Source organism: Squalius cephalus (assembly GCF_949319135.1).
Source record: "Squalius cephalus genome assembly, chromosome: 5".
NCBI classification, from domain to species: domain Eukaryota; kingdom Metazoa; phylum Chordata; class Actinopteri; order Cypriniformes; family Leuciscidae; genus Squalius; species Squalius cephalus.
Window position 1 is genome coordinate 49453937 of NC_137126.1, and position 25908 is coordinate 49479844.

General features: G+C 38.6%; 2 protein-coding genes across 2 annotated transcripts in view; one reads left to right on the top strand and one right to left on the bottom strand.

Moving 5' to 3' along the window:
* LOC307159171 (cytosolic phospholipase A2 gamma-like) overlaps positions 1-1635 on the top strand; it is a gene marked incomplete at its 3' end in the record, with an annotated part of 9724 nt that extends 8089 nt beyond the window's left edge. Inside the window, exon 9 of the mRNA XM_079872383.1 lies at positions 1598-1635. Coding sequence (XP_079728509.1) covers positions 1598-1635 — 38 coding nt within the window. The remainder of the gene's footprint in view (positions 1-1597) is intronic.
* Positions 1636-4748: 3113 nt separating this feature from the next.
* LOC307159172 (cytosolic phospholipase A2 gamma-like) lies at positions 4749-25254 on the bottom strand (the record flags this gene model as incomplete). Its single annotated transcript, XM_079872384.1, has 15 exons — positions 4749-5720; positions 5802-5967; positions 6438-6592; positions 6669-6746; positions 7577-7720; positions 7928-8071; positions 8534-8602; positions 8699-8764; positions 9794-9934; positions 10017-10119; positions 16765-16978; positions 17359-17501; positions 17595-17703; positions 17874-17899; positions 25057-25254. The coding sequence occupies 15 exons, from the start codon at positions 25252-25254 to the stop codon at positions 5554-5556; spliced, it is 1923 nt and encodes a 640-aa protein (XP_079728510.1). The 3' UTR covers positions 4749-5553.
* Between the last annotated feature and the right edge of the window lie 654 nt (positions 25255-25908).

Consider the following 25908-nt stretch of genomic DNA (forward strand, 5'->3'; position numbering starts at 1 on the left):
AGGAACACCATACTAATACTGTGTTTGACCCCCTTTCGCCTTCAGAACTGCTTTAATTCTACGTGGCATTGATTCAACAAGGTGCTGAAAGCATTCTTTAGAAATGTTGGCCCATATTGATAGGATAGCATCTTGCAGTTGATGGAGATTTGTGGGATGCACATCCAGGGCACGAAGCTCCCGTTCCACCACATCCCAAAGATGCTCTATTGGGTTGAGATGTGGTGACTGTGGGGGCCATTTTAGTTCAGTGAACTCATTGTCATGTTCAAGAAACCAATTTGAAATGATTCGAGCTTTGTGACATGGTGCATTATCCTGCTGGAAGTAGCCATCAGAGGATGGGTACATGGTGGTCATAAAGGGATGGACATGGTCAGAAACAATGCTCAGGTAGGCCGTGGCATTTAAACGATGCCCAATTGGCACTATGGGGCCTAAAGTGTGCCAAGAAAACATCCCCCTCACCATTACACCACCACCACCAGCCTGCACAGTGGTAACAAGGCATGATGGATCCATGTTCTCATTCTGTTTACGCCAAATTCTGACTACCATCTGAATGTCTCAACAGAAATCGAGACTCATCAGACCAGGCAACATTTTTCCAGTCTTCAACTGTCCAATTTTGGTGAGCTCGTGCCAATTGTAGCCTCTTTTTCCTATTTGTAGTGGAGATGAGGGGTCTTCTGCTGTTGTAGCCCATCCGCCTCAAGGTTGTGCGTGTTGTGGCTTCACAAATGCTTTGCTGCATACCTCGGTTGTAACGAGTGGTTATTTCAGTCAAAGTTGCTCTTCAATCAGCTTGAATCAGTCGGCCCATTCTCCTCTGACCTCTAGCATCAACAAGGCATTTTCATTCTTTGTAAACCCTAGAAATGGTTGTGCGTGAAAATCCCAGTAACTGAGCAGATTGTGAAATACTCAGACCGGCCCGTCTGGCACCAACAACCATGCCACGCTCAAAATTGCTTAAATCACCTTTCTTTCCCATTCTGACATTCAGTTTGGAGTTCAGGAGATTGTCTTGACCAGGACCACACCCCTAAATGCATTGAAGCAACTGCCATGTGATTGGTTGATTAGATAATTGCATTAATGAGAAATTGAACAGGTGTTCCTAATAATCCTTTAGGTGAGTGTATATACTGTATACTGACTTTCTGGCACTTGTAAATAAATACCACCATACTCTGAAGAGTGCTACGGGTTGAGCCATCATTTTTATTTATTTTTTCAGACTGTAACATGTCCGCAGCATAGACTCGAGGTGACCCAGTTGGGCCTGCCAAAGGTCTACTATATCACAGTTCTTCAGCGCTTAAGCCTGACAAAGTTGTGCTTGGTGACCTTCACAGTGCATTGGTCAGCATGCCGAAGTGGGTATTAACGTCCCCATATCGTCAGTTACTGACGCAGTGTTGAGTTCCCTTGAAAGGGAACGTCTTATGGTATGTATGTTCCCTGAGGAATCTTGATTTATTTAAATATTTGTAAAAAAAATTGTTAACGATATTGTAATCATATTCTGTAGTTGTGCTTGTTGGAAAAATACACTCTTTCCAGAATGGTTGTGTTGGACTTGTGTCTATTTCAGTTGGAGCTGTTTGGGTTGTGGAGCTGTCTCATATGTGAGTTTCTCCTTTAAGTTGTATAGTGTGGCCACTAGGTGGAGCTCTAAGCGTGTGTTTTTTTTTTTTTTTGTATTCTGGTCGTTGTTCATGGGGGAAGAGAGGTATATGTTGTTGAACACACAGTAAAAAGTGACGCATTTTTGTTCTGTGCGTTATATTAAAAAAATGAGTACTCCGAGTCTTTAGTAAAAATCAACAGTGCTTGGAGTTGATTGTTTTATTTGTGATAATAACGCAGTGAAACATGCCAAATTGTGCAATATCATTTTTGTCCAGGCGGTCATACAAAGAAATTATGAACACATGCATAGTCAAGAGAGAACCAACAAAATATAAATAAATTGTATTAGTAAAATGTTGTGATTAATGTTTGTTTTTTCCTTTCAGCTTTTCATTTTCATTTTATTTTTTTTATTTGCATAGTAAAATAAAACCTGTAGCTGTAGTTTGCCAAGTAACTGTGTCAGATAAAAAGTTTAGAGTTTAGTTCTTCCCTCACCTTAAACATATATATATATATATATATATATATATATATATATATATATATATATATATATATATATATATATAATATTTTCCTCATATTCTCTGATGGTTTCATTGAACTTGTATGTAGGGTCATTAAAAACCTCTGTACATCACTTTTGGCCACTGTACTGTATGTTGGATATTTTTATTTAATATTTATATTTAAAATGTTTTAAGATGCATCACATTTTTAACATTTTATTTCATAGAACGTTATAAAACAAAACATAAATTCAAATAGTTAAAAAAAATGTATTACATTCTGCCATTCTATTCTACTTGTTTTATAAATAAGTTAAATGTATTATTGACATATTTTTAATGGAGTTTTTGTGTTGTTGTTGTTTTTTTGCCCCACTGTATTTTTATTTCTAGTATTTAATTATTATTATTATTATTCTTCTTATTATTATTATTATTTCTAATTCATGCACCAGTGGTAGCATCAAGCGGAATTCCAGTCTTTGAACATCTGACTGGGTAATGACATCATTGATTTAGCCAATGGGGTAAGCCAGTGGGGCAGGCGACTGGTTTATTATCTTTCTCTCTCTCTCTTTCTCTTAAAGGTGCAGTATGTAAGAATGACTACTAGTGATCGAAATAGGTACTGCAGTATTATTCAAAATATCGGAGATCGTGGTTTCTCCCACCTCCTGCTCCTCAGACTGGACGGCGCTCACTCGGGTTGCCAGTTTGAGCATGCGCAACAGGACCGAGCGCAATGGACAATGAAAATTGGCAAATTGGCAACGTGCAGTATCACAGACCAAAACAAAAAGAAACATTCAATTCAATTCAATTCAAATTTATTTGTATAGCACTTTTCACAATACATATTGTTTCAAAGCAGCTTTAAAGAAAGTGCATTTCATAAAATGACAATGATAACAACAGAAAAGCAGATGGGAAATAATTAGCGTAGCTGGTGTTCATAATATTAATGCATTTGATCTGATTCAACTGTAGTATAAAAGGTAAGTATTATGTGAACGCTTGGCTAAAGAGATGCGTCTTTAATCTAGTTTTAAACTGGGACAGCGAGTCTGAGCCTCAAACAATATCAGGAAGGCCATTCCAGAGTTTAGGAGCTAAATGTGAAAATGCCCTACCTCCTTTAGTGGACTTAGATATCCTAGGAATGACCAGAAGCCTCGAATTTAGTGATCTTAAAGAGCGCGATGGATTGTAGGGCGATAGAAGTTCCGTTAAATACCCAGGAACTAAACCATTTAGGGGTTTATAGGTCAGTAGTAATACTTTGTAATTGATACGGAACTTAAAAGGTAACCAGTGTAGTGATGATAGAATTGGTGTTATATGATCATATTTCCTTGATCTAGTAAGAACTCTAGCGGCGGCATTTTGGACTAACTGTATCTTGTTTATTGAGGATGCAGGACAACCAGCTAATAAAGCATTACAGTAATCTAGTCTCGAGGTCATGAACGCATGAACTAACTTTTCTGCATCAGAAACAGATAGCATGTTACATAGCTTAGCAATGTTTCTAAGGTGGAAAAAGGCTGTTCTTGTAACATGAAATATGATTTTTGAAAGACAAGTTGCGGTCTAATATAACACCCAGGTCTTTTACTGTAGAGGATAAAGTAACAGGACACCCTTCTAAATTAAAGTTGTATTGTAAGAGGTTTTGTGGGCAGTTTTTTTGGACCAATAATTAATACCCCCGTTTTATCTGAATTTAATAGCAGAAAATTACACGTCATCCAGTATTTTATAACTTTAACACACTCTGTTAATTTGGATAATTTAGTGTTTTCATCAGGTCGTGATGAAATATATAATTGAGTGTCATCAGCATAACAGTGGAAATTAATTCCATGTTTTCTTATAATATTACCAAGTGGCAGCATATATATTGAGAATAATAGAGGGCCAAACACAGATCCTTGCGGCACTCCATAGTTTACTGACATTATCTTCGATTTTTTCCCCATTTAAACAGACAAAATGGTAGCGGTCTGATAAGTACGATCTAAACCAGTTTAATGCCTGTCCCTGAACACCAGTGTAGTTTTGTAGTCGGTCTAAGAGTATTTTGTGATCTATAGTATCGAACGCAGCACTAAGATCAAGTAAAACTAGTATTGAGATACAGCCTTGGTCAGAAGCTAAGAGTAAATCATTTGTGATTTTAACGAGTGCAGTTTCAGTGCTATGGTGCGGCCTGAATCCAGACTGAAATATTTCATAGATATCATTTTCTTGTAAGAAAGAGCCTAGTTGAGCGGACACAACTTTTTCTAATATTTTAGACATAAATGGAAGATTTGAAATGGGTCTGTAATTTGCTAGGTTATTATGATCTAATTGTGTTTCTTAATGAGAGGTTTTATAACTGCCAGTTTAAATGTTCTTGGAACATGACCTAAAGTTAAAGACGAGTTAATAATATTGAGAAGAGGCTCTTCCACTACAAGTGGAAGACACCTGTACTACATTCCAGCCTGGAAACGCACATTTCAAAGTAAAATAACTGGCTGTAGAAGTGTTTTTCAGAGAAACAAGTATGTGAATTTAGCATGTTTCCCAAATATCTGCAAACATATTATGGTATTTCTATGCTTTAGTAGAGTGAAAAAGTTACATACAGCACCTTTAATGATCAGCTGTTTATATGAACAGACTGAAACATGCAAAAACTATTTAACATTAAACAGAAAAAAAAACATAATGATTGGCCTATTGCTCCGTCCACGGTTTCATGTACATTTCACATGTGTCAAAAATGTGTCCACATTAAAGGTTGTATCAGTGATTTCAGGCCCCAAAAAAAATATTCACATTCATCTAATCTTTCCTAACGATCCGCTAGCTGCCCGCCCCATAAGCATGCCGTCAAAAAAAACGTGTCTCTGTAGGCAGCCTAGGCTCTGAGATATGCACACAAAAACAATTGGTTTCACCAACCACTCAAAACAAAAATAAATAGTGTTCCAACCAATCACCGACAGGGGGAGGTTGTTGTGAGTCAGTGTTGTGATGTTTTGTGCTCGTGCACGGCTGCACGCGAAGTCGGAACTAAAGAAGAAGCTGGCTCAAAACCTCACAACACCCTCCCCCTGTCGGTGATTGGTTGGAACACTATTTGTTTTGGTTTTGACTGGTTGGTGAAACCAATTGTTTTTGTGTGCAGATCTCAGAGCCTAGGCTGCCTACAGAGACGCGGTTTTTTGACGGCATGCTTATGGGGCGGGCAGCTAGCGGATCGTTAGGAAAGATTAGATGAATGTGATAAAAAAAAATTGGGGCCTAAAATCACTGATACAACCTTTAAGTGTTACTGGAATTTACATCAAAACAAACAGTGAGGACTCTGCCTCCTTGTTTCATAACGCTGCACACCACTGAAATTTATTATTCATTATTTGTGCATTTTTATGGCCAGACAAATCTGCTCCAGGAGATTGTCTTTGTTGTTTGTGATGTTTTTTCCAGCGACCTCCATCAGATCAGCGATCTCCTTAGGCTTGTAAGGAGTGACACGAAAGGTCTTATATGTGTTCCACCACTTCTTAATATCATCTTCATCTGATGAAACATTAACACACTTAAATCAGAACACAGTTGATATTTCAGTTTTATTCAGGACATAGTAAGATCATAACTTGCCTCCACAGTTGACCTCATTAAAGAGAGGGATGTGGATCACGGTTGGAGCGTTTTGGCCTTTGAACACATAGAAGTCCTTCGGTTTCTTTACGTCTTCACTGGGCACGTTGACCTCAGGGAAAGGGATCTTTAGTTTCCTGCATGTCTCAGCAGCGTCCCTCACTGTCTGCAGTGGAAAAGCATCACATTATTGTTTGATTAAAAGGATAAGACAGACATTTCATGTTTAAATTTAAAGTATTCACCAAAATCGTCAGGATAAGAAACCCCCTCTGCGATAAATGGGAATGCTAACGGACGGCACTCTCTAGGTATTATAAATAAATATGGTTAGACGAAAACACATGCTCTATTTTTAAATGGTTTTCTTTCTTGTTTTCGTTTTTTTAGCCGTTTAAATTATATACAGCATTTGAAATGATCTGTTAATGTGTTTATTTTAGATTAGTCTGAACTCTGTCACTATGAATGCCATGAGGAAAAAAGCAGCAAGATTATTTAAAAAAAATCTCCTGTTGTATTCTACAGAAGAAACAAGTTACGTTTGGAACGACACGCGAGGGAGTAAATGATGATTGATAGGTGATTTTTTTTTCCCCCTTTAAATGAACTTCTATGAGTAAATGCATATAATACCGTGAAAGGATCACCCTCACTGAAATCCAGTGAAATGATGAGGTCGATGTCTCTCTCTTCTCTCAGCACTGAGAAATAGGGCGAGTTCAGCATCAGTGCAGTGTCTATATAGTCTCTCGTCTCACTTTTCAGAAGAGCGGAGGGCACTGCTTCATCTGAGGGATCACAGCGTTATTATATTATTCACAATGAATTTCCAGTTAGCATCTGTCTATGAGTTTCTGTTCTCACCTTTCATGTTGTAAAGAAAGTCATATTTCCTGCCCCAGATCCACTGAGCCATGCAATCAAAAATACTCGCCCAAAGATCTGTAAAACATATACGGTGGTTCTTAAATTCAGTAAATGGTTCTGATACTGTTTAATATTCTGTATATGTTTTTAGTTGACTATACGGTTCTTTGGAGACATGTTTCATGATAGATTCTTCAGATTTAAAGTACATCATTGGATGTCTAAAGGTTCTTCTGTGGCATCAGTCTGTTAAAACCTTTTTCGTTGCCCTAGTGGAAAAAAAACCTATACCAAACTATTAAAAATATTAACATATTTATTGACATATCACTTAATACTTAATGATATAAAATTATAATTAAACTTTTTGGAGTATTTCTTTATTTCTCACTGCACATTTCTTAATATTATGCCTAAAATGTGTTTTAATATCATTAATAAAGATTGTATGATTGCTGTATAATATCAGTTTTAAATGCATGATATTTAAAGTATACTTAAAGTATACTTGCAATTGTTCCACTTTCGCAAATATAAAAATAAAATATACTTAAGTATATCTCAGACCTCAGCACTATTTCCTCACAATTAAAGTGCATTAAGTACAAAATTAGTTGTTCCAGTTTAGCAGACTTTAAGTATACCAGTTTGGTATTCCAAAAGTACAATTGCAGGGTATTTTTACTAAGCAAATAAATATGTAAATGTATTTGTAGTATACTTAGCACAAAACAATGTATTTTAAATACATTTTAATATATTTGTTTTTCACTAAGATGGTGCTATTGAAGCTTTATGGAAGCTTAGAGTAAAGCACATTTTGGTTTATGCATTAATCTTGGCTAGAAAATCAAAAATGAAGTACATTATACAAATCAACACATTGTAAAGACAGTTCAACCTACCAAGCTGCCAGAAACTGAACCAACTACTCAATTTATTACACACATCCTCAGTGAAATGTTCCACAGACTGTTTTGCATTAGCTATTTTAGCGATTTCCAAACGCTTTGTTTGAAAAGTCCTCCGATGATTGACTCCAGAGATCTCTGTGAAAAGAGGAGAACATGATTGAGTTCTTTTAATCTGATGCAGGTTTGTGTATCTTGTGTTAATTGGAGTTTTTGTTGGCCATAACTGATGTTTTTGCATATTACCGTTTCATCAATTAGTTTGTAGTTTATTATTTTACTGTTTAAATGTTGCTGAAAGGCCATTAAAGATACATTTTCTAGCACACTTTTGTGTATTCTTACTGTTCATCTCTGTTTTGATGCATTCTTTAAGATCAGATGGATCTTTGCCATTCAAAACCAAGAGATTCATGTCCACGAGATCCATGAGCACCTGGTAACATTCGTCTATGGGAGGGGAGTTTGACTCTTCTGAAGAAAACACACCTTGAACAAACATGAACACAGGGCAAAATGTCTTGAATATCAAGTGCTTTCCATCCCCAAATTTATGACATTCAGATATCAGGTGTTTTCAGGTGACACTCGTCATTATAGCTCACTTTTATTTTTCATCAGTAAAGAGTTTAACTTTTTATTCCTCAGCAGGAAGCATCATTAGACACAAAATAATAATAATAATAATAATAATACGTTTTATTTATAAAGCGCCTTTCCCAAGGTCAAGGTCGCTGTACAAGAAGATAACAAAAACACAGCATTAAGCATTAGTATGCATTACACAGTACATATAAGAGGTTTTTAGTTGAGTGTATAGTAGAAATGTAACAAAGAGTTAGAGGAAGAGAATTCCAGAGTTTCGGAACCACAGAACTGAATGATCTTCCACATATACCACAAAAGATAAATACACTTGTCAATAAATAAAAGCTGTAATAAATGCTTTACCTTCACTCGATCCCGTACACATCATTTTTGTTTGTGATTTAAATTTAGGTTTTAAATGCTGTATTAACTCTGGGGGGGGAATCAAACAGAATTAAGGTTCACATGATAATGAAATGACTCTCAGCTTTAGACAGAACTGAATCTTCAGAACAAATGAAGTTGCACCTCCTATTTTTTTCCAGAGGAATTCACGGATCTCTTTTCCATCAGCTAAAGCGCTGCCACACAGACCTGCAGAAAACACATTTAAGCTTAAAAGTGTTCACAATAAACAAAATGTATCATTTTTAAAATAAAATGCGTAATACAAACAGTCTGATTTAGGCTCTTATTGTTAAGCAAAAATTATCTTTCCTTTAAACCACTGTGTAATGAGAAGGTTTATGTTGAAAAACAGCACCTCAGTGTGTTGGTGAAATGATTTTAATGATTTTTCAGCATTTCTAATTTTAATGCTTTATATTTCAGTTTTGACCGACCTGGGCCCGTATTTATTAAGCTTCTCAAAGTCTCATAGTCTTAAGCGCTGAGAATTCATGAAATTTACACCTACTTTAATGTAAAAGCAAGTTATTTCTTAAAGGGTCATGAAACCAAAAGCCAAATTTTCTGAGATTTTAACAGAGGTATGTGTGTTCCCAATTCAGTTTTCTTTTGGAGTCCACAGTGGCTGATTATATCATAAAATCTAGGCTATATCAGTTATCAGCACACCAGTTTAAAATGTGTAATTAAGACATGGTGGAAACCGTGTTTATCTTTAATTTCCAATGTGTATATCATAATGTATTCTCTTGAAAACTATTTATTGTCAAATGTGTGTTGAATGTAAACTTTCACCATTCAATGTAAATTCATCTGAGAATATTCTTAAATAAGGAAATCTATTCAGTGATTGGTCCATAACTATGTCGTCATCCAAAATCCCATCTGTGGCACAGCAAAGTGTTGTGAATTATCTCTAAGACTGACACTTAAGATTTAGTCCTATACACTTCACTTAAATTACGACTGAGATGCTTGATAACTAACTTTTAGAAGCAGCTCTGAGCCAAGAATTGTTTTACTCTTAGCAGTGTTCTTGTGAGTAATTCTCAGAGGCTTGATAAATGAGACCCCTGATCTCCAGATCAATCCCAGATACTATTGATCTATTTTACACTATTCTCTAATTCAGGTCAATGTACAATGGAGAATCAAGAGAATGTAGGTTGATATTATAAATATGAATAAACTCTCCTGTCACACAGAGTTTGTTACCTTGCAGGTACAGCATGTCCATCTCAGGCTGGTTCTTGATCTTACGGCCATTTTCAAACTTGCTGCCAAAGTTGGATGTTTCCACAAACGCTCCAGTGAGGGAATAACCGGCTTCATATGGAGTGAACTCAAACCAGGGGTCTGCAGACAGAAACACGTCCATATAACAGCTGACACAAACACATTTACTCTGTCTGTCTATCTCACACACACACACACAGACCTCCATCGTTGCTCTGTTTGCATTGCTTGTCGATCGCGGTGTAGATGGGAAACGGGTCTTTACTGTGATGGTCCCTCTGATCTGTGAGTGTGCGTTCGTCTATCTGAAGAGAAAAAAAAATTCTGGACCTGTTATTTATCATGTTGGTGTTGGAGAGACCTGGGACGATTTATTCAGTCACAATCAAGCTCAAGTGAAAAACACCTTGAGTATCTAAAAAATAAGTACTAGTACCTAATGAATAACTACTAGTCACAATTGGAATACATTCTAGTCAGAACTGAATAGTTGATATCTGAATGACAGATCCCCATAGAAGTAAATGGCAAAAATTTACATTTGTTTCTAGTAACAAAAGAATAGTTACTAGTCACTATCGAAATAGGTACTAGTATCTAATGAATACTTGTATCTATTTAATAGGTACTAGTATCTAATGAATAAGTACTAGTATCTAATAATAAGTACTAGTAACTCCCCCTCTGAGTCCGACCCACACCTCAACGTGGTGAGGGGGTGAACAGTTAAGTAGGGGATTGCCTACTCGGGCTATGCCATCAGTAATGAAGGTGCTCGTACTGAAGTATCACCTAGGGCGTTACGCGAGATGGAAAGGCCTTGCAGGAACCCTGAAAATGACTGGCTAAGTGGGCTCCGGCAAAGACTGCCATGGTGTCTTCTGGCTACAACTTGGCACGTCACGACATTGGCGAAGACAGCACCGCAGCGGAGCAGTCACAAGCCACTCTGGAGGGCGGTAGGGCTCCCATCTTGGGATCACTTCCGGCCAGCTTGCTGCGCCAGCAGGTCTCAGGTTCTGAGGTTCTGAGCTTGATGGCAACGGTCACTGTTGGAAGAGAGAGTGGGATCGGTCACACAAGCTTTTCCCACTATAATCCATTCATTGTGATGGTATATAACAGATGCCAAGTCCTGCGGCGATGGGCAAGTGACGACGGGTGCAGGTGGAGGATACCACTGGGAGCACTTAGCCACGAACCTGCATGTAGGCGGCCTGGGTGTGATGGTCGTTTGATGCTGACCTGGAACGACAGTACCATCCGTACCCTGCCCAGGCGACAGAGCAGCCCTTTTTAGGGACAGCACTGCTCTCTTCCACGGAAGAAGGGGATAGAAAAGGTTCCTTAAACATCGCTCGTTCCACTCACTCACTCTGCTGGTTCACCGCGACCAGCTGAGTATCCAATTCCGGCTACACATTCTTCTGCATTGGGCAGCCCGAAGGTCAGCCAAGGCAGGCTGGAGTTGGATTTGCAGTGAAGACATCATTGCTACCACTCCTAGAAGTGCAACCTCGCGGCCTGTCGCCAGGGCAGATGACCTTGCAGCTGATGCTCAAGAATGGCAACAGTGCTGTCTTGATTAGTGCCTATGCACCCACAATGACCGCCAGTGATGACCAGAAGGAGTCTTTCTATGAACACCTTAACACTGCGACTGGATGTTTCTAAGCTTCGTGTTGACTCTTGCCATATTAACTTCTGTCAGACCCTTTCAGACAGGCTCAGCACCTTGGACAATCAAGCTACCATTAATGTTGAGGAGACATGGTCCAAAATCAGGGATATCACGTACAACACAGCTGCCGAAGTCCTCGGCTTCACCACATTCAAATATAAGGACTGGTTTGACGATCAGGATGTTGAAGCTCAAGCCCTGTTGAACACAATGCACACAGCTCACTTGGCTTGGGTCAATGATAAATCCAGCACTGCGAAAAAGTCAGCATATACTAGGGCAAGAAGTGCAGCACAGACCCGCCTGCGTGAAATGAAGAACAGATGGTGGCAGTCAAAAGCTGAGGAACTTCAGTTTGCTGCAGACCGATATGATATAAAGGCATTCTATCACGGTCTAAAGGCAGTCTATGGGCCCCTGAGAGCTGGTTCTACACCTGTACATGCCATTGACGGAACCCTACTTTCTGACAAGGCCGAGATCCTCAGACGCTGGGTAGACCATTTTCAATTGGTATTGAACCAGCCAGCTGCTTTCGATGACTCACTGCTTGGTGACATAGCGCAGTGGCCAATGGCCTCGGACCTGGACGATATCCTGTCCCAGGAGGAAGTCGCATGTGCCATTAAGCAGATGCCCTCTGGTAAAGCTCCAGGTTCTGATGGCATTCCAAGTGAGGTGCTGAAGGAAGGTAGACTATCTCTTCTCTCCGCACTCAATGCATTATTCAGTCAAATATGGAGCGAGGAAGCTGTGCCTCAAGATTTTAAAGACGCATTGATTGTTCACATTTACAAGCACAAGGGAGACAGAGCCTGCTGTGACAATCATCGTGGGATCTCATTGCTCTCCACTGCAGGCAAAGTTTTGGCAAGAATTCTGCTGAATCGCCTCCAACAACACGTTTATGACAGTGACATCATCCCAGAAAGTCAGTGTGGATTTCGTACAGTACTATGGACATGGTGTTTACTGCTAGGCAGATTCAGGAGAAGTGCCGAGAACAACACCTTGATCTTTATATGATCATTATTGACCTCACAAAAGCCTTCGACTCAGTTCCCCGCACCGGTCTCTGGCTCATTCTGCATAAGATTGGATGCCCAGAGAAATTCATTAACATCATCCGTTCATTTCATGATGGTATGCTTGGTCAGGTGCTGGATGATGGTGAGCTGTCTGACCCATTTGGCATCTCCAATGGCACCAAACAGGGCTGTGCGCTCGCCCCACTGTTATTCAGCATATTTTTTTCCATGATGCTGTCCGTGGCTTTTAAGGACTGCGACATGGGCTTTCCAATCCAATTCCGTACAGATGGCTGTGTTTTCAATCTACGCAGGCTTCAGGCTCGTACAAAGACACATTCTGCAATTCTGCGTGACCTCCTGTATGCAGATGATTGCGCACTGATGGCGCACACCCTTACCAAAGCTCAGTCACTATTTGATCGTTTCCGAACTGCAGCTTCTAGGTTTGGGCTCACTGTCAGTCTAAAGAAGACAGAAGTCATGTTTCAAGCGGTGAACAAGTTAAATTCCAATCCACCGGTAATTACTGCAGGTGAGACAGTGCTGACGGCCGTTGACAAATTCTGCTACCTCGGTAGCATTCTCGCAGCTGATATGAGAGCGGACTCCGACATCAGTGCCCGCATTGCAAAGGCTAGTTTTGCCTTAGGTCGACTGTCCAAGAGAATATGGTATGAGCACGGCATTCGGCTTGACACAAAAGTGGCAGTATATAAGGCAGTCATCCTCACTGTGCTGTTGTATGGATCTGAGTCCTGGACTATTTATCGCCGGCAGATTACCAAACTTGACCAGTTCCATATGCGTTGTCTCCGTTGTATTGCACGTCAAATGGCAGGACAAAGTCCCAAATACTGAGGTACTTCAGACCTGTGGCATCACTGGTATTGAGGCCTTCCTGCTTGCTGCGCAGTTTCGCTGGTCTGGACATGTTGTACGCATGGCAGATTCACGCCTGCCAAAACAGGTTTTTTATGGCCAGCTCCAGAGCGGCATGCGCTCCCAAGGAGGGCAACTAAAACGCTACAAGGACGGCCTCAAAGCCAATTTAAAACTATGCAACATGGACCCAAATGCCCTTGAAGAGATGGCTGCAGACAGGACATCATGGCGAGCACAGTGCCATACTGCCATACACTCCTTTGAGTTCAGCCGCATCACTACTGCTGTAGACAAGCGAAGACGCAGAAAGCACAATGCCTTAACAACATCTGTAACAACATCTAGCCAGTTTGTGTGCGATGCATGTGGCCGGCCATGTGCGTCAAGGATCGGCCTCTATTCGCATCGTAGGATGCACCAACAACAACAACTGTGACGAGATCTGTTGTGTCGACAGCTCAAACCAATACTAGTAACTAATGAATAAGTACTTGTATCTAATAATAAGTACTAACTAATTAATAAGTACTAGTATCTAATGAATAAGTACTAGAACCAATATAATAGGCACTAGAATCTAATGAATAAGTTCTAGTATCTTTAAAAAGGTACTAGTACCTAAAGAATACACACTAGTAGCTAATCAATAAGCATTAGTACACTCAAAAAAATGCTGGGTTGTTTCTGTAAACACATTGTTGGGTTGATTGTGCTGGGTCAAAATATTGGGTTGTTTGGGGTACTGTAAACACATTATTGGGTAGCTCATGCCGGGTCAAATGAGTTGTAAGGGGGTTATTCACAAATAAACAGTTGGTTGGGTTATTTTGACCCAGCAACTGGTTTATTCTTTGTGGAACTTTCTGGATCTTCACTTCAGACTCGAGGAGCATGCCACACAGGAGCAGCAGGCAGTGTTTTATGGTAAGTTAATAATGTTTACCTATATTTTTAAAAAGTTGTGGTAACTGCAAGCTAATTTTACTGTTCAACATACAGTCTTTGATATGGTAGTGTGAGGGGTAACGTATTTATTCTGTGAAACCTAAATAGCCACAGCTAGCCGGTTAGATTTTTTGACAAAATTCCGCATCGTTAAATCCTTAATTGTAAACCAGCTAGGCCTATATCAGGAGCCTTTTTTAAAATATGCAGTTTCAATTGTAAATTCATCACGTAATTATCGTATTCATTGTGGACGTTGTGTATTTAAAAGTGAGGAAAGCGTTTTGAATGAAATCCATACAAGCACGGTATATTTTTAGTCCCTCACAGGGCTCGCACGTAAAATTGCGGGAAATTAGTCTCGAGGCTATTGTTGTAGCTACTAGCTAGTGAGTTGTGTGTGGAAAGTCTGCTGGTATAGTCTGCTGTAGAAATACTCGTCAGAAGAAGCGACTGGGGTAAGTTCCAGCATAGTCTCCTCCTGCGTGTGTCTTCTGTAATGTCTGTCAGGATCGTTCAGAAAAAATTTAACTAAGGAATAGCATCACGATACGCGCTGTCACATTGTGATCTGGTTAGTATAGTGTAAGGAATTTCCGGCCTGGATTGTCAATGGACAGGCGCCAGTTTTGAGAAGAAAATTATAAAGAATGATCGTCAATATTTAAAACTTTAAAAATGTAGACTTACATGATACCCTACCATGCATGTCATCTTTCATTTTATTGTGTAACATTATCTAAGCGTGGCGATCATCAGCGCTGCCAGTCAGGAGATTAACGAGCAGCTTTGTTGGCTTGTGAGTTTTAATGTTAAAGAAAGACACTATCAACATTACAGACAGTAATATTTTTACTTTTATTGCCTAAATGTTGACAATATTAGTCCAAAGTACTCTTTTATTACTGTAATTCAGTTTGCAAATAATGAATTTAAATAGACATTTTGTTTGTTTGCCACATATAGTCATTAATGTTTGCACTTTTTTTAACTTTTTTTTTATACTTCCACAAAAAAAAGCTTAACTTGCATGTTAGTTATATTGCAACACTCTAAGTGATTGTGTGTAATCAACAGGTGGGGACCAACATGGATGAATATTCACAAAATGAGATGACTGGAGCATTGCTGCATTCTGTGCCTCAAGGATGAGACGAGGGGGACATGTCAGACCTTTGCCATTGTTCCAGGCCACACCATCGAGACCGAGTCTATGCTGAAGGCTGTTCATCTTTGTTTCAAAGCTATTTTTTTGTTTTTGATGTTAAATACAAAAAGCAGTGTTTCCCCGCCTGGGAGTTTCTCCAGCATGCCTTGTATCAAATTAAAGGAGAACTCCGGTCAATTTTAACATTGAGCTCATTTTTTTGTAAATTTGGAGTGCTGTCAGTACAGAGAACAACGACAAAAATCGGTGTTGCCTACACCGTGTTATCCTCTTTTTAGAATTTGCACCCTGTTGACTTCAATGGGGCAAGTACTAAACCTGCTTTTAGCCTCTTAACATCTTTGATGTGTCATTACAAGTGCACAGAAAATGTGAGTGATTCCTTCAGAGTGAACACGAGTGAATCTGACTGCAGTAGATGTGAAAGAAATGGATAAAAATGATGTTATTTAAGCCAGCGCAAATACCTGTGTTTACATCCTGTTTTCGGTGGAAGTCCAAAGTAGTCGATTGCCGAGTTCACGCGCATAGGTTTAGTTACCTATGATCACGCGCGTGAACTCGGCAATCGCTAAAAGCAGGTTTAAATATTGCCCCATTGAAGTCAACAGGGTGCAAATTTTAAAAAGAGGATAACACGGTGTAGGCAACACCGATTTTTGTCGTTGTTCTCTGTATTGACAGCACTCCAAATGTACAAAAAAATTAGCTCAATGTTAAAATTGACCGGAGTTCTCCTTTAATGGAAAACAGTTTTCCTCTGTAAAATTTGAGGACTACAGTTGTTTCAGGCCCACGTGATATTTAGTCGCATTTTAAATGTTTGTTGCTGTTCTTAATAAATCAACACATCTTAATAAATGAAATCGTGATCGTATAAGTTCAAATGAGTTGCTTAATGACTTTTAAAGGTGCATTGTGTAATATTTACGAGGATCTGTTGACAGAAATGCAATACCATATACATAACTATGTTTTCAGTGGTGTATAAAGACCTTACTTAATGAACGTTATGTTTTTATTTTATTTTATTTTATTTTATTTTATTATTACTCTGAGTTAGGAGCCAAATTTGTACCTCCAAAAGGAGTTCCTAGAACTGAAATCGTGAAAAATCGGAGGAAACTATGAAAAGGTTCCTCTGGTGCGAAAGCCCCTAATGAGGACAGAATTTAAATTTTTAAGTGAACTGTTCCTTTAAGATCATACATCATTGAGTGTTGTGTTATGAATAGTTACAGACCTCTTTCACATAATCCGTGACGACCATCGCTGCCCAGATGTCAGTCAAGCTGAATAGTTTTTTGTCTTTTCTTGTGTCTGTATAATCTTTCTTCAGTTTGGCAAAAGCATCTGTCCAGCTGACTGCAGGACCGCTGAGTCTCCGGACGATCTTGTCTTTCACAGTCTCTAGTTTGGTGGACCAGTCTGGCTCCTGATATAAGGAGGCCATGCACCTTCAGAGGAACAACATATGCTCTCATTTATGACTTGTGAGGACACAAATTTGTATAATGACATGGGTATTACACTGGTATTACAACTTGAACGTGATTTATGAGGACATTTCCTGAGTCCTCGTATTTCAAATGGCTTTAAAAACATACTAAGCAGTGTTTTATTAAAAATGTAAAAATGCAGAATGTTTCCTGTGATGGGTTTAGGGATAGGGGAAGTGTAAGGGGATAGAATATACAGTTTGTCCAGTATAAAAACCATTACGCCTATGAAATGTCCTCACAAATCACATAAACAAAGCGTGTGTGTGTGTGTGTGTAAGTGTGTGTGTGTGTGTGTGTGTGTGTGTGTGTGTGTGTGTGTGTGTGTGTGTGTGTACCAGGTGGATCCAGAGACTCCGCTCAGATAAAGCACACAGTCCAGAAGACCTGCTTTCTGGAGTTGATCCAGGGATCCCAGCAAACCCACCATGGCTCTTGCTCCTCCTCCAGATCCCAGTAATGCAATGTTTGGCACTTCAGTCTGAAACGCAGATTGATTTAGCAAACAATTGATGTTCATCAGATACAACACCATTTATAAATATCCAGGCAGATAAACAAAGTGTAATATTACCTCACTGCAGGTTATCTTGAGTTTCTTCAGGCTTTGTAGAACATCAGTTCTCCTTCTGGCGACAAACTCCTCCTCGTTCTTATTCAGAGAGTGTTCGATTCTCACTTCACTGCAGTGACAAACAGACCAGTACTGAATTTATACAGCCATTTTATATATTTTAGAAAAGTTATTGTTAGAATTATCCAGTTTGTAGATGTTAATTGTGATGCAATACAGTACTTATATACTGTATAATGAAGTGCACAGATTTAATCATACGAGTCTGAGCAGAATTACCTTTCCTGGGCTTTAGATCCTCCCATCTATAAAACAACAGAGTCAAACATTAAAGTTAAAATCTATAATTCCAAAACTAATAGGGAACATCTTTGGAAAATCTTGACAGTTCTTTTGATAAAAATGAGTCATACCTCAAATATCGATTATTATGCCACAGTTTTTTTTTTTAAATGCAAGTTGGTAACTTTAAACTAAAAACTAACTTTAAAACATATACTCACTGTTCTTGTATAGTTTTGTAAAATCGTGAGGCTTCACCAGTATCAGCACAGCAGCCGTCGACTCTCAGATCAGACACAAAGAGCCTCTTTTATAGGAAAGGTCTACTCTAGATATCATCGTAGGAGATGGAGGTGATAAACATGAACTCCAGAGAACAGAAAAAGTGTTCCATGTAATTTCCTTGGGGTGGGTGTGGACCGTAGGGTTACTGTACTGTGTATACCATGTCTAAATGCATAGAAGTGTAAAAGCTAATATGTGTTTGAACTGAAGCAGATTGTTTTCAAACCACAAACCCAATGAAATCAGAAACATATAAAATTAAATTCAAACTTAAATACCTAAGCAAAAAGCCCTTTTTGGCTGGTTTTGCTGTGTTGTGGAGACATTACCTCTGCATCTAAATAGTGTGAAAAGTGTGTTTTACAGTTTTCTTCAATCGATTTGACACACTTCTCCAAATCTCCAAATTGTATAACTGCTCTCAAAACAATCAACACGGTGATCTGAACACTTGTCATTTGTAATTTTTATTCATTTCATACAAATTACAAATCATATGCATAGTTTTCTCAAAGCATTGTGCACAAAATTCTCAAAAGTGTTCACAACAGTTCACACGGGGGGGGGGGGGGGTCTTTTTATTGATTTTACAAAAATCCATCCCATCTGAGGTCTTGGAGTCTTTAGGTGCGTCATTACAAATTACGGTACACTGTAAAAAAATTCTAACCCTCCCAAATCAAAAATTTCAAGTGACCGATAACATCTAAATTTTTCAATTGGCCCAAGTGAAATTCTGTAAATTATAAAATTAAATGTACAGAATTTCACTTGGGCCAATTGAAAAATGTAGATGTTATCGGTCACTTGAAATTTTTGATTTGGGAGGGTTAGAAATTTTTTACAGTGTAACACTTTATTTTACAGTGTCCTTGTTACATATGTTACATGTACTTACCATAGTAATAACAGTAAATTATGCATAATTACATACAACTAACCCTCAACCAAAACCTAACCCTATAGTAAGTACATGTAGTTAATTAATATTGCTCAGTACTTAAATATATAATTACACTGTAACAATGACACCTTAAAATAAAGTGTAACCCAAACAGGTTGTTATGGGGCAGATAGTTTTCAAATCACAAACCCATTGAAATCAGAAACAGACCAAATTAAAAATTAAATACCCAAGCAAAAATACATTTTTGCCTGGTTTTTATGTGTTGTGGAGACCTGCATCTAAACTATGTGTTTTAGGTGTGTTTTACAATCTTTCTCAATCAATTTGGCACACTTATCCAAACTCATATCACTGCACTCAATACAACTAACACAGTGATCTGAACACTTTATAATTGTCCTGAACAGAGTTTTCAATATTTTCATACAAATTACAAATCATATGCATCATTTTCTCAAAGCATTGCATACAAAATTCTCACATGTGTTCACAACAGGTCACACAGCCAAACAAACTATTTTTATTGATTTTGCAAAAATCCATCCCATCTGAGGTCTTGGAGTGTTTAGTTGTGTTGGACTTGAAGCGGCACTGCCCCTCTTCAATGCTGAATCAGGTGAGTTTGATTATGGAGACATCTAAAATGTGCAGTCGGGGTCCTCCAGGACCCAATGTTCTAGCATACAAATGAATGATTATGGTTCAACAGTGTATTTGATTTCCTAGCCAATTAAAAGCAAGAGATGAGAAAAAAATGTAACCTGTCAGTTAGAAAAAGTTCAGGAAAAACTGGTATTGCACTTGACACTTCTGTCCCCCTCACTTCTGAAATGTGACAGTAAGACAAAATAGTTTATTTTCTAAAGATTCACAGGTTCAAACCTGCCCAAATAGTTATGCCATATTCTACAGAAGAAACTGTTATCTGATGCCACCCCCATCATCAGTTTCAGTTATTCTGTATTCAAAACATATTACCAGGGTTGTTATAGTTAACTAAAAAAAAAAAACTAAAAAAAAAAAAAAACTTTTTCATTACTTGAAATAAATAAATTAAACATTAACTGAAATCAAATAAAATATTGAAACTTAAACTTTCAGCTAGTTGGGGCAATGTTTCCAATTTTCCTCTAGTTTAACTTGATGTACTAAAATAAACTAAAACTGAAATAAAAATTAATAAAAGATACTATAACTATAACTGATAAAAATGATAAAAACACAACACAATAACTAAAAAGCAAATTAAAATGGAAAATATATTAAAACCTAGCATGTCAATGATACTAAAATAACTTATCTGCTGAAAATTAAAGTCCATAAATGTTTGTTAAAAATGTGTTCATTTGGTAGCACTCATTAATTAATTTTGGTTAAGTCATTAACTAACATTACAGGTTTTTACAATCACACATTTCTCAATACTTATGTCACTTTTTCAAAAACTCTTCACACAGTTCTTCTAACCAACTTTCAGCTTCACAACAGTTCATTTCACATCCACAATGCACTAAAACTACCAAAACACTTTATACATGCTCAATCAAGCCATTCTTCCAGAACACTATGAGGTTTTCAACCAACATCGTAAAACACAGACCCAATTAAACACTAATATCAGGTAGCATTTTCTTTTGTACAATGTCTTCACAAAACAAGAATAACACTCTCTACTGCTTATAATTTATGTTTGCAATTTATGTTACTTGGTTCATGTTTACATTACAGAACAAAATAATTCCCAAGTTTTCCCCTTTTGGATTTACAGTATGGTGTTGTATTACAAATTTATTAAATGTTTAATTTAGGTTTACATTGAATTTAGCATGTTAAGGTTAGGTATAAATGATGATTATCAGAGTTTCTAGCAAAAGACTCCGGTCAGTCCTGTTTTACTTAAACTCTTATTGGCTCTTGGAGTTTGTGTTTAGCAAGAAAGCCCTGTCAGTCCTGTACTCGGGTCTCAGCATTTGAGTAGATATGCTGAGTGAATTAGGATGGGCAACACTCTACAGTTTCCTAAACCCGTCTCATCACAAAGTTTTGGTTCCTGCCCCTAAATGTATATAAGCTGTAAGAGAACATTCCCTTAGTCAGACTTTGGAAGAACTGCAGCAACGTCAATGCAAAGTCCTCAATAAAGAATAACATCTTGAACGTGATCCCAATGTCTCCTGGTCTCTGCTTCGAAAGAGAAGAAAAAGTTTCCAACAATTGTGATGAAATTGAAAGACTAATACTTTTGTTTGTGTTCAGTTACATCAAATTGTTTTGATAGTATTTATTTATTTATTTTTTAGATTCAAAATATAATTAAATGTATTACTCATCTTTGTTAACATTAGTTAACAAAACTGCTTATTGTTAGTTCGGGTATATTAAATCATTTGACAGTTTTTTTTGTTGTTCACTGTAAAAAATTAAACCGTGATTTTTACGGTAAAAAAACGGCAGCTGTGTTTGCCAGAACTTTACCGTCAAAAATACAGTAGCAACGTTATTGGTTTTACAGACTTAACTTAAAATTTACAGTAATAAACCATATTTTATTATCTGATATAATGTGAATTTACCGTTCTATTGAAGGGGTAAATTTAAAATTTACAGTAATAAACCGTATTTTATTATCTGATATAATGTGAATTTACTGTCCTATCTGTTTTGTACCATTGCAATACACTGATAACCACCAATCACAGCAGTGATGAGAGTCACATGATCATTCAAAGCTCATCACAAGCAGCTCTTCCACAAGAAAGTTAATACTAATTTATAGAAGCTGCACAGTGTCATTCACACAAACATTAAATACCATCACGGTAACACACATGAAATTAAAAATTGCAATAAACATTAATTTAACAACATTAAATGTAACATAAAACCCTAATGTACATAACTGATTAGAAAAAAGCTACGACACACATTCATTATATTGCATTGCATAAAATGTGTGCTGGTTAACCACTATAAAACTGTACAATTAAGGCTGCTTAATTTATTATTCCAATATCCAAATATGATACTAAATACCACAGGGAAAAGGGCTTCTATTTGTGACGTGCTGTCTTTGCATTTGAACATTGCGCATTTTAAACAGGACACGCATTAGCTGAATAAATGTTACCAATACAAACATATTTATAGAAAACAGTTAACAATGATTAGACAGGAGCCCAATAATAGTGTTGTGTTTATGTACTTGTCAGGAGATGGCGCTGTAGTCCACATGTTGATACCTATAAAAGGTGTAGAGTAAGAATGGAGGGGGACACCTGCTGCCTAATCATGTGAATGGCTGACTCTGTTATATTGCTTGTGGGTTTGAATAAACCTTGAAGAAATGAGAGTGAACTTTCTTGTCTTCACTATTACCTGGACCTAGACATAACAAATTGGCGACGAGGATTTTGCTGTTCTACATGAAAGATGTCTGCTGTTGCTTCTTTTCCTACGCCATTCTTACCATGTCCGGGTGAGCCGTCTATCCCTTTTGGCGTCTGGTTGAAGATGTTTGAGAATTACTTACTTGTCATAAATGCATCAGGAGATGACTGGCCAATTGCAAGAAAGCGAGCTTTGTTTCTTCATTGCCTGGGAACAGAAGGGCAGAGACTATTCTATACTTTACCAAACCCAGGAGAAACAATGGAGGATGCTATTGAGACTTTGAAATTACACTTTATTCCTCGACGTAATGTTGTGGCTGAGCGTCATGCATTCAGAAAACGAATTCAAGCACCAGGTGAAACAATCCTGCAGTATGTTGCTTCTCTTCGGGACTTAGCCACCACATGTGAGTTTGCATCTAATAATGATGAAATGCTGCGAGATCAATTAGTGGAGAATGTAAACAGTCATCGTATTAGAGAACGTCTGTTGTTAGAAACTGATTTGACGCTTAACAAGGCTATTACTATTGCTACACAAATGGAGGCTGCTGGTGAACAAGCTAAACTTTTTTCAAATCAGACTTCAGTACCTGTGCAAGCAATACAAGCAACAGGTGTGCCTGCTGTTGATCGTTATAAAAGACAATTACCTTTGAAACCTCTGCCTGTGCCTTCAAAGTCTTTTGCTACTTCCTTGGCTCGTGCATGTTATCGATGTGGATCTACAAAACATCTTGCAAATGATTCCAGATGTCCGGCAGTTTCTGTAAAGTGCAATAATTGTCAAAAGTTGGGACATTTTTCAAGAGTGTGTGTCGTTCACAGCAAACACATTCTGTACATGAGATTGAACTTCCTGAGCTTCAGATTCTTTACATGCATGATTCAGTATCTAATAAGATAAAGTGTACAACTACTATCATGACTGCATCAGCCTCTGTACCTGTGGAGTTGATTGTGGATTCTGGATCTTCCGTTTCCATTCTGCCTAAATCTGTGTATGAAAAACACTTTAACCAAGACTCTTTGCTGCCTCCTGCTGTTAAATTGGTGACATATTCACGAGATCCAATACCAGTGCTTGGTTGTCTACCTGTTACTGTTACCAGAGATAATATGACTTGTAATACTTCAATTTTTATAGTTGAATGTGGCACTGCTCTTCTTGGAATGGATTTAATTAATGGATTGCATCTCAAGTTTGAAGGTTCTTCCATACTTCCAGGACCGACTCAGTCTTCAGCCTCTGTAATGCGACTTTCTGCTTCTGTGCCTGTTACTAAGCTAGGATGTGCAAAAGGATTTGTGTATAAGGTAAAAACTTCTTCAGTGGTGAAACCTGTACGTCAGAAACTTAGACGGTTGCCATTATCTGTTCGAAATGCTGTCAGTGATGAACTGCAACGCCTTCTTGACTTGGGTGTTATTGAACGAATGGATGCATCACCGTGGATTTCTCCAATTGTAGTTGTTCAGAAGAAGACCGGTGGTATTCGCATGTGTGTAGACCTGCGAGAACCAAATAAAGCTGTTGTTGCGGACAGTTATCCTTTGCCTCATATTGATGAGATGATGTCTATGCTGCGTGGAGCAACTGTCTTTTCTACAATTGATTTAGAGAATGCTTATTTCCAGCTTTTGTTACATGAAGAAAGTCGTGATCTGACTGCATTCATCACCCATGAAGGACTATTTAGATTCTGTCGAGTACCTTATGGTCTTGCTTCAGCTCCATCAGCATTTCAGAAAATGTTAGCAACTGTACTACAAGGATTGCCAAATGTAGCTAATTATCTGGATGATGTCATTGTCTGGGGACACACAAAAAGTGACCATGACCACATGCTTAAAGTGGTTCTTCAGCGCATACATGATGCTGGCTTACAGTTGAATGATTCAAAATGTCACTTTAATAAAAGCAGTTTGCGCTTCCTTGGTCATACTGTATCTGCACAGGGTATTCACCCAGATGAGGATCATCTTAGTGCAATGCTTCATGCTCCTGTTCCTAAAGATGCACATCAGCTCCGTTCCCTTCTTGGATTGTTGTCATGGTACAATAAATTCATTCCAAATTTCGCTACAGTTGTAGAACCATTGCGTGCTTGCATTAGACAAGGTTCTGAGTTCAGCTGGTCAGATGAGGCTCAGAAGAGTTTCAGTACTGTAAAGGAGTTGTTACTCCAAAGCCCTGCTTTAGCATTGTTTGACCCTAACTTGCCTACTGTCGTTTCAACGGATGCATCCGATTATGGACTAGGTGCTGTATTCTCTCAAATTCATGAAAACAACACAGAGCACATTGTTGCATTTGCTTCAAGAACATTGTCTACTGCAGAACGCAAATATTCAACGATTGAAAAGGAAGCTTTAGCATGTGTCTGGGGTGTTGAAAAATGGAGAACTTACCTCTGGGGCCGAAAATTTCTTCTACGTACGGATCATCAGGCCTTGACAGTGCTCCTCTCCTCTAAAGGCACAGATCGCGCTGGAATGAGGATCGCACGTTGGGCAGAGCGACTCTTGTGTTTTAACTATGAGGTGAATTATTATCCTGGCTCTCAAAACCAAGTTGCTGATTATCTTTCACGCCTACCCTTGCCTGCTTCTGATGAGGATTTTTCCGATACTGAGCCAGAGTTTGTTGCATTTTTGTCTTCTGAAATGTGTGCTGTGTCTCCAACTGAATTTGCTCTTGCCTCTGCATCATGTTCAGAAATGACTGCATTACGTGCTCAGATTGTTCGTGGATGGCCTTCTTCATCAGCTGCTGTGGGGGTTGTTCTACGTCCATATTTTCAAATACGTCATGAAATAAAGCTAGCGCAAGTTCTGCCAGGGAGACTCAATCATTTACGTCACTAATTGCCTTATCAACTACCCTATAATTTCCTTGCTGTAGCATAAAAGGGCAGCACTTACTCATATCTGAGTCCGCAGATGCTGTTGTTCCAGCCACCACCTTCCTCCCCACCACCACTAAGACGGATCTTCTCCTCCATCCCCCCCATCACGACCACCCAGGTGTCCACTTTCACCATCCCTAACATCACTAGATGGGCTCTTCTCTCCAACCTGAAGTCTTCAAGACGCCCCCCCTTCCATCCACCCCACCACCACCAGAGGGCCCCCTTCATCGCCTCGGGGGGTGAGCGGCGCCCCTGCCTTCATCTTCAGTCAGCAGTCGCCGATTCAATACCCCTGGAATTCGAGTCATGAACGGGGCCTCCGCCAAATCTCGAATTTGATTGCTTGCTGAGCTTATTAATAAATGACTATGCTACAGCATTAATTCTCCCGAGTCTTTCTGGCAGAACTTGCTGTGCAAAAGGACAATGTGTTTAGAGGATCACGTCTTGTTGTTCCTGTTGCATTGCGACGTGTTTTGGTGAATCTTGCCCATGAAGGTCATCAAGCAATAGTGCGTACGAAACAGCGCATTCGTGAA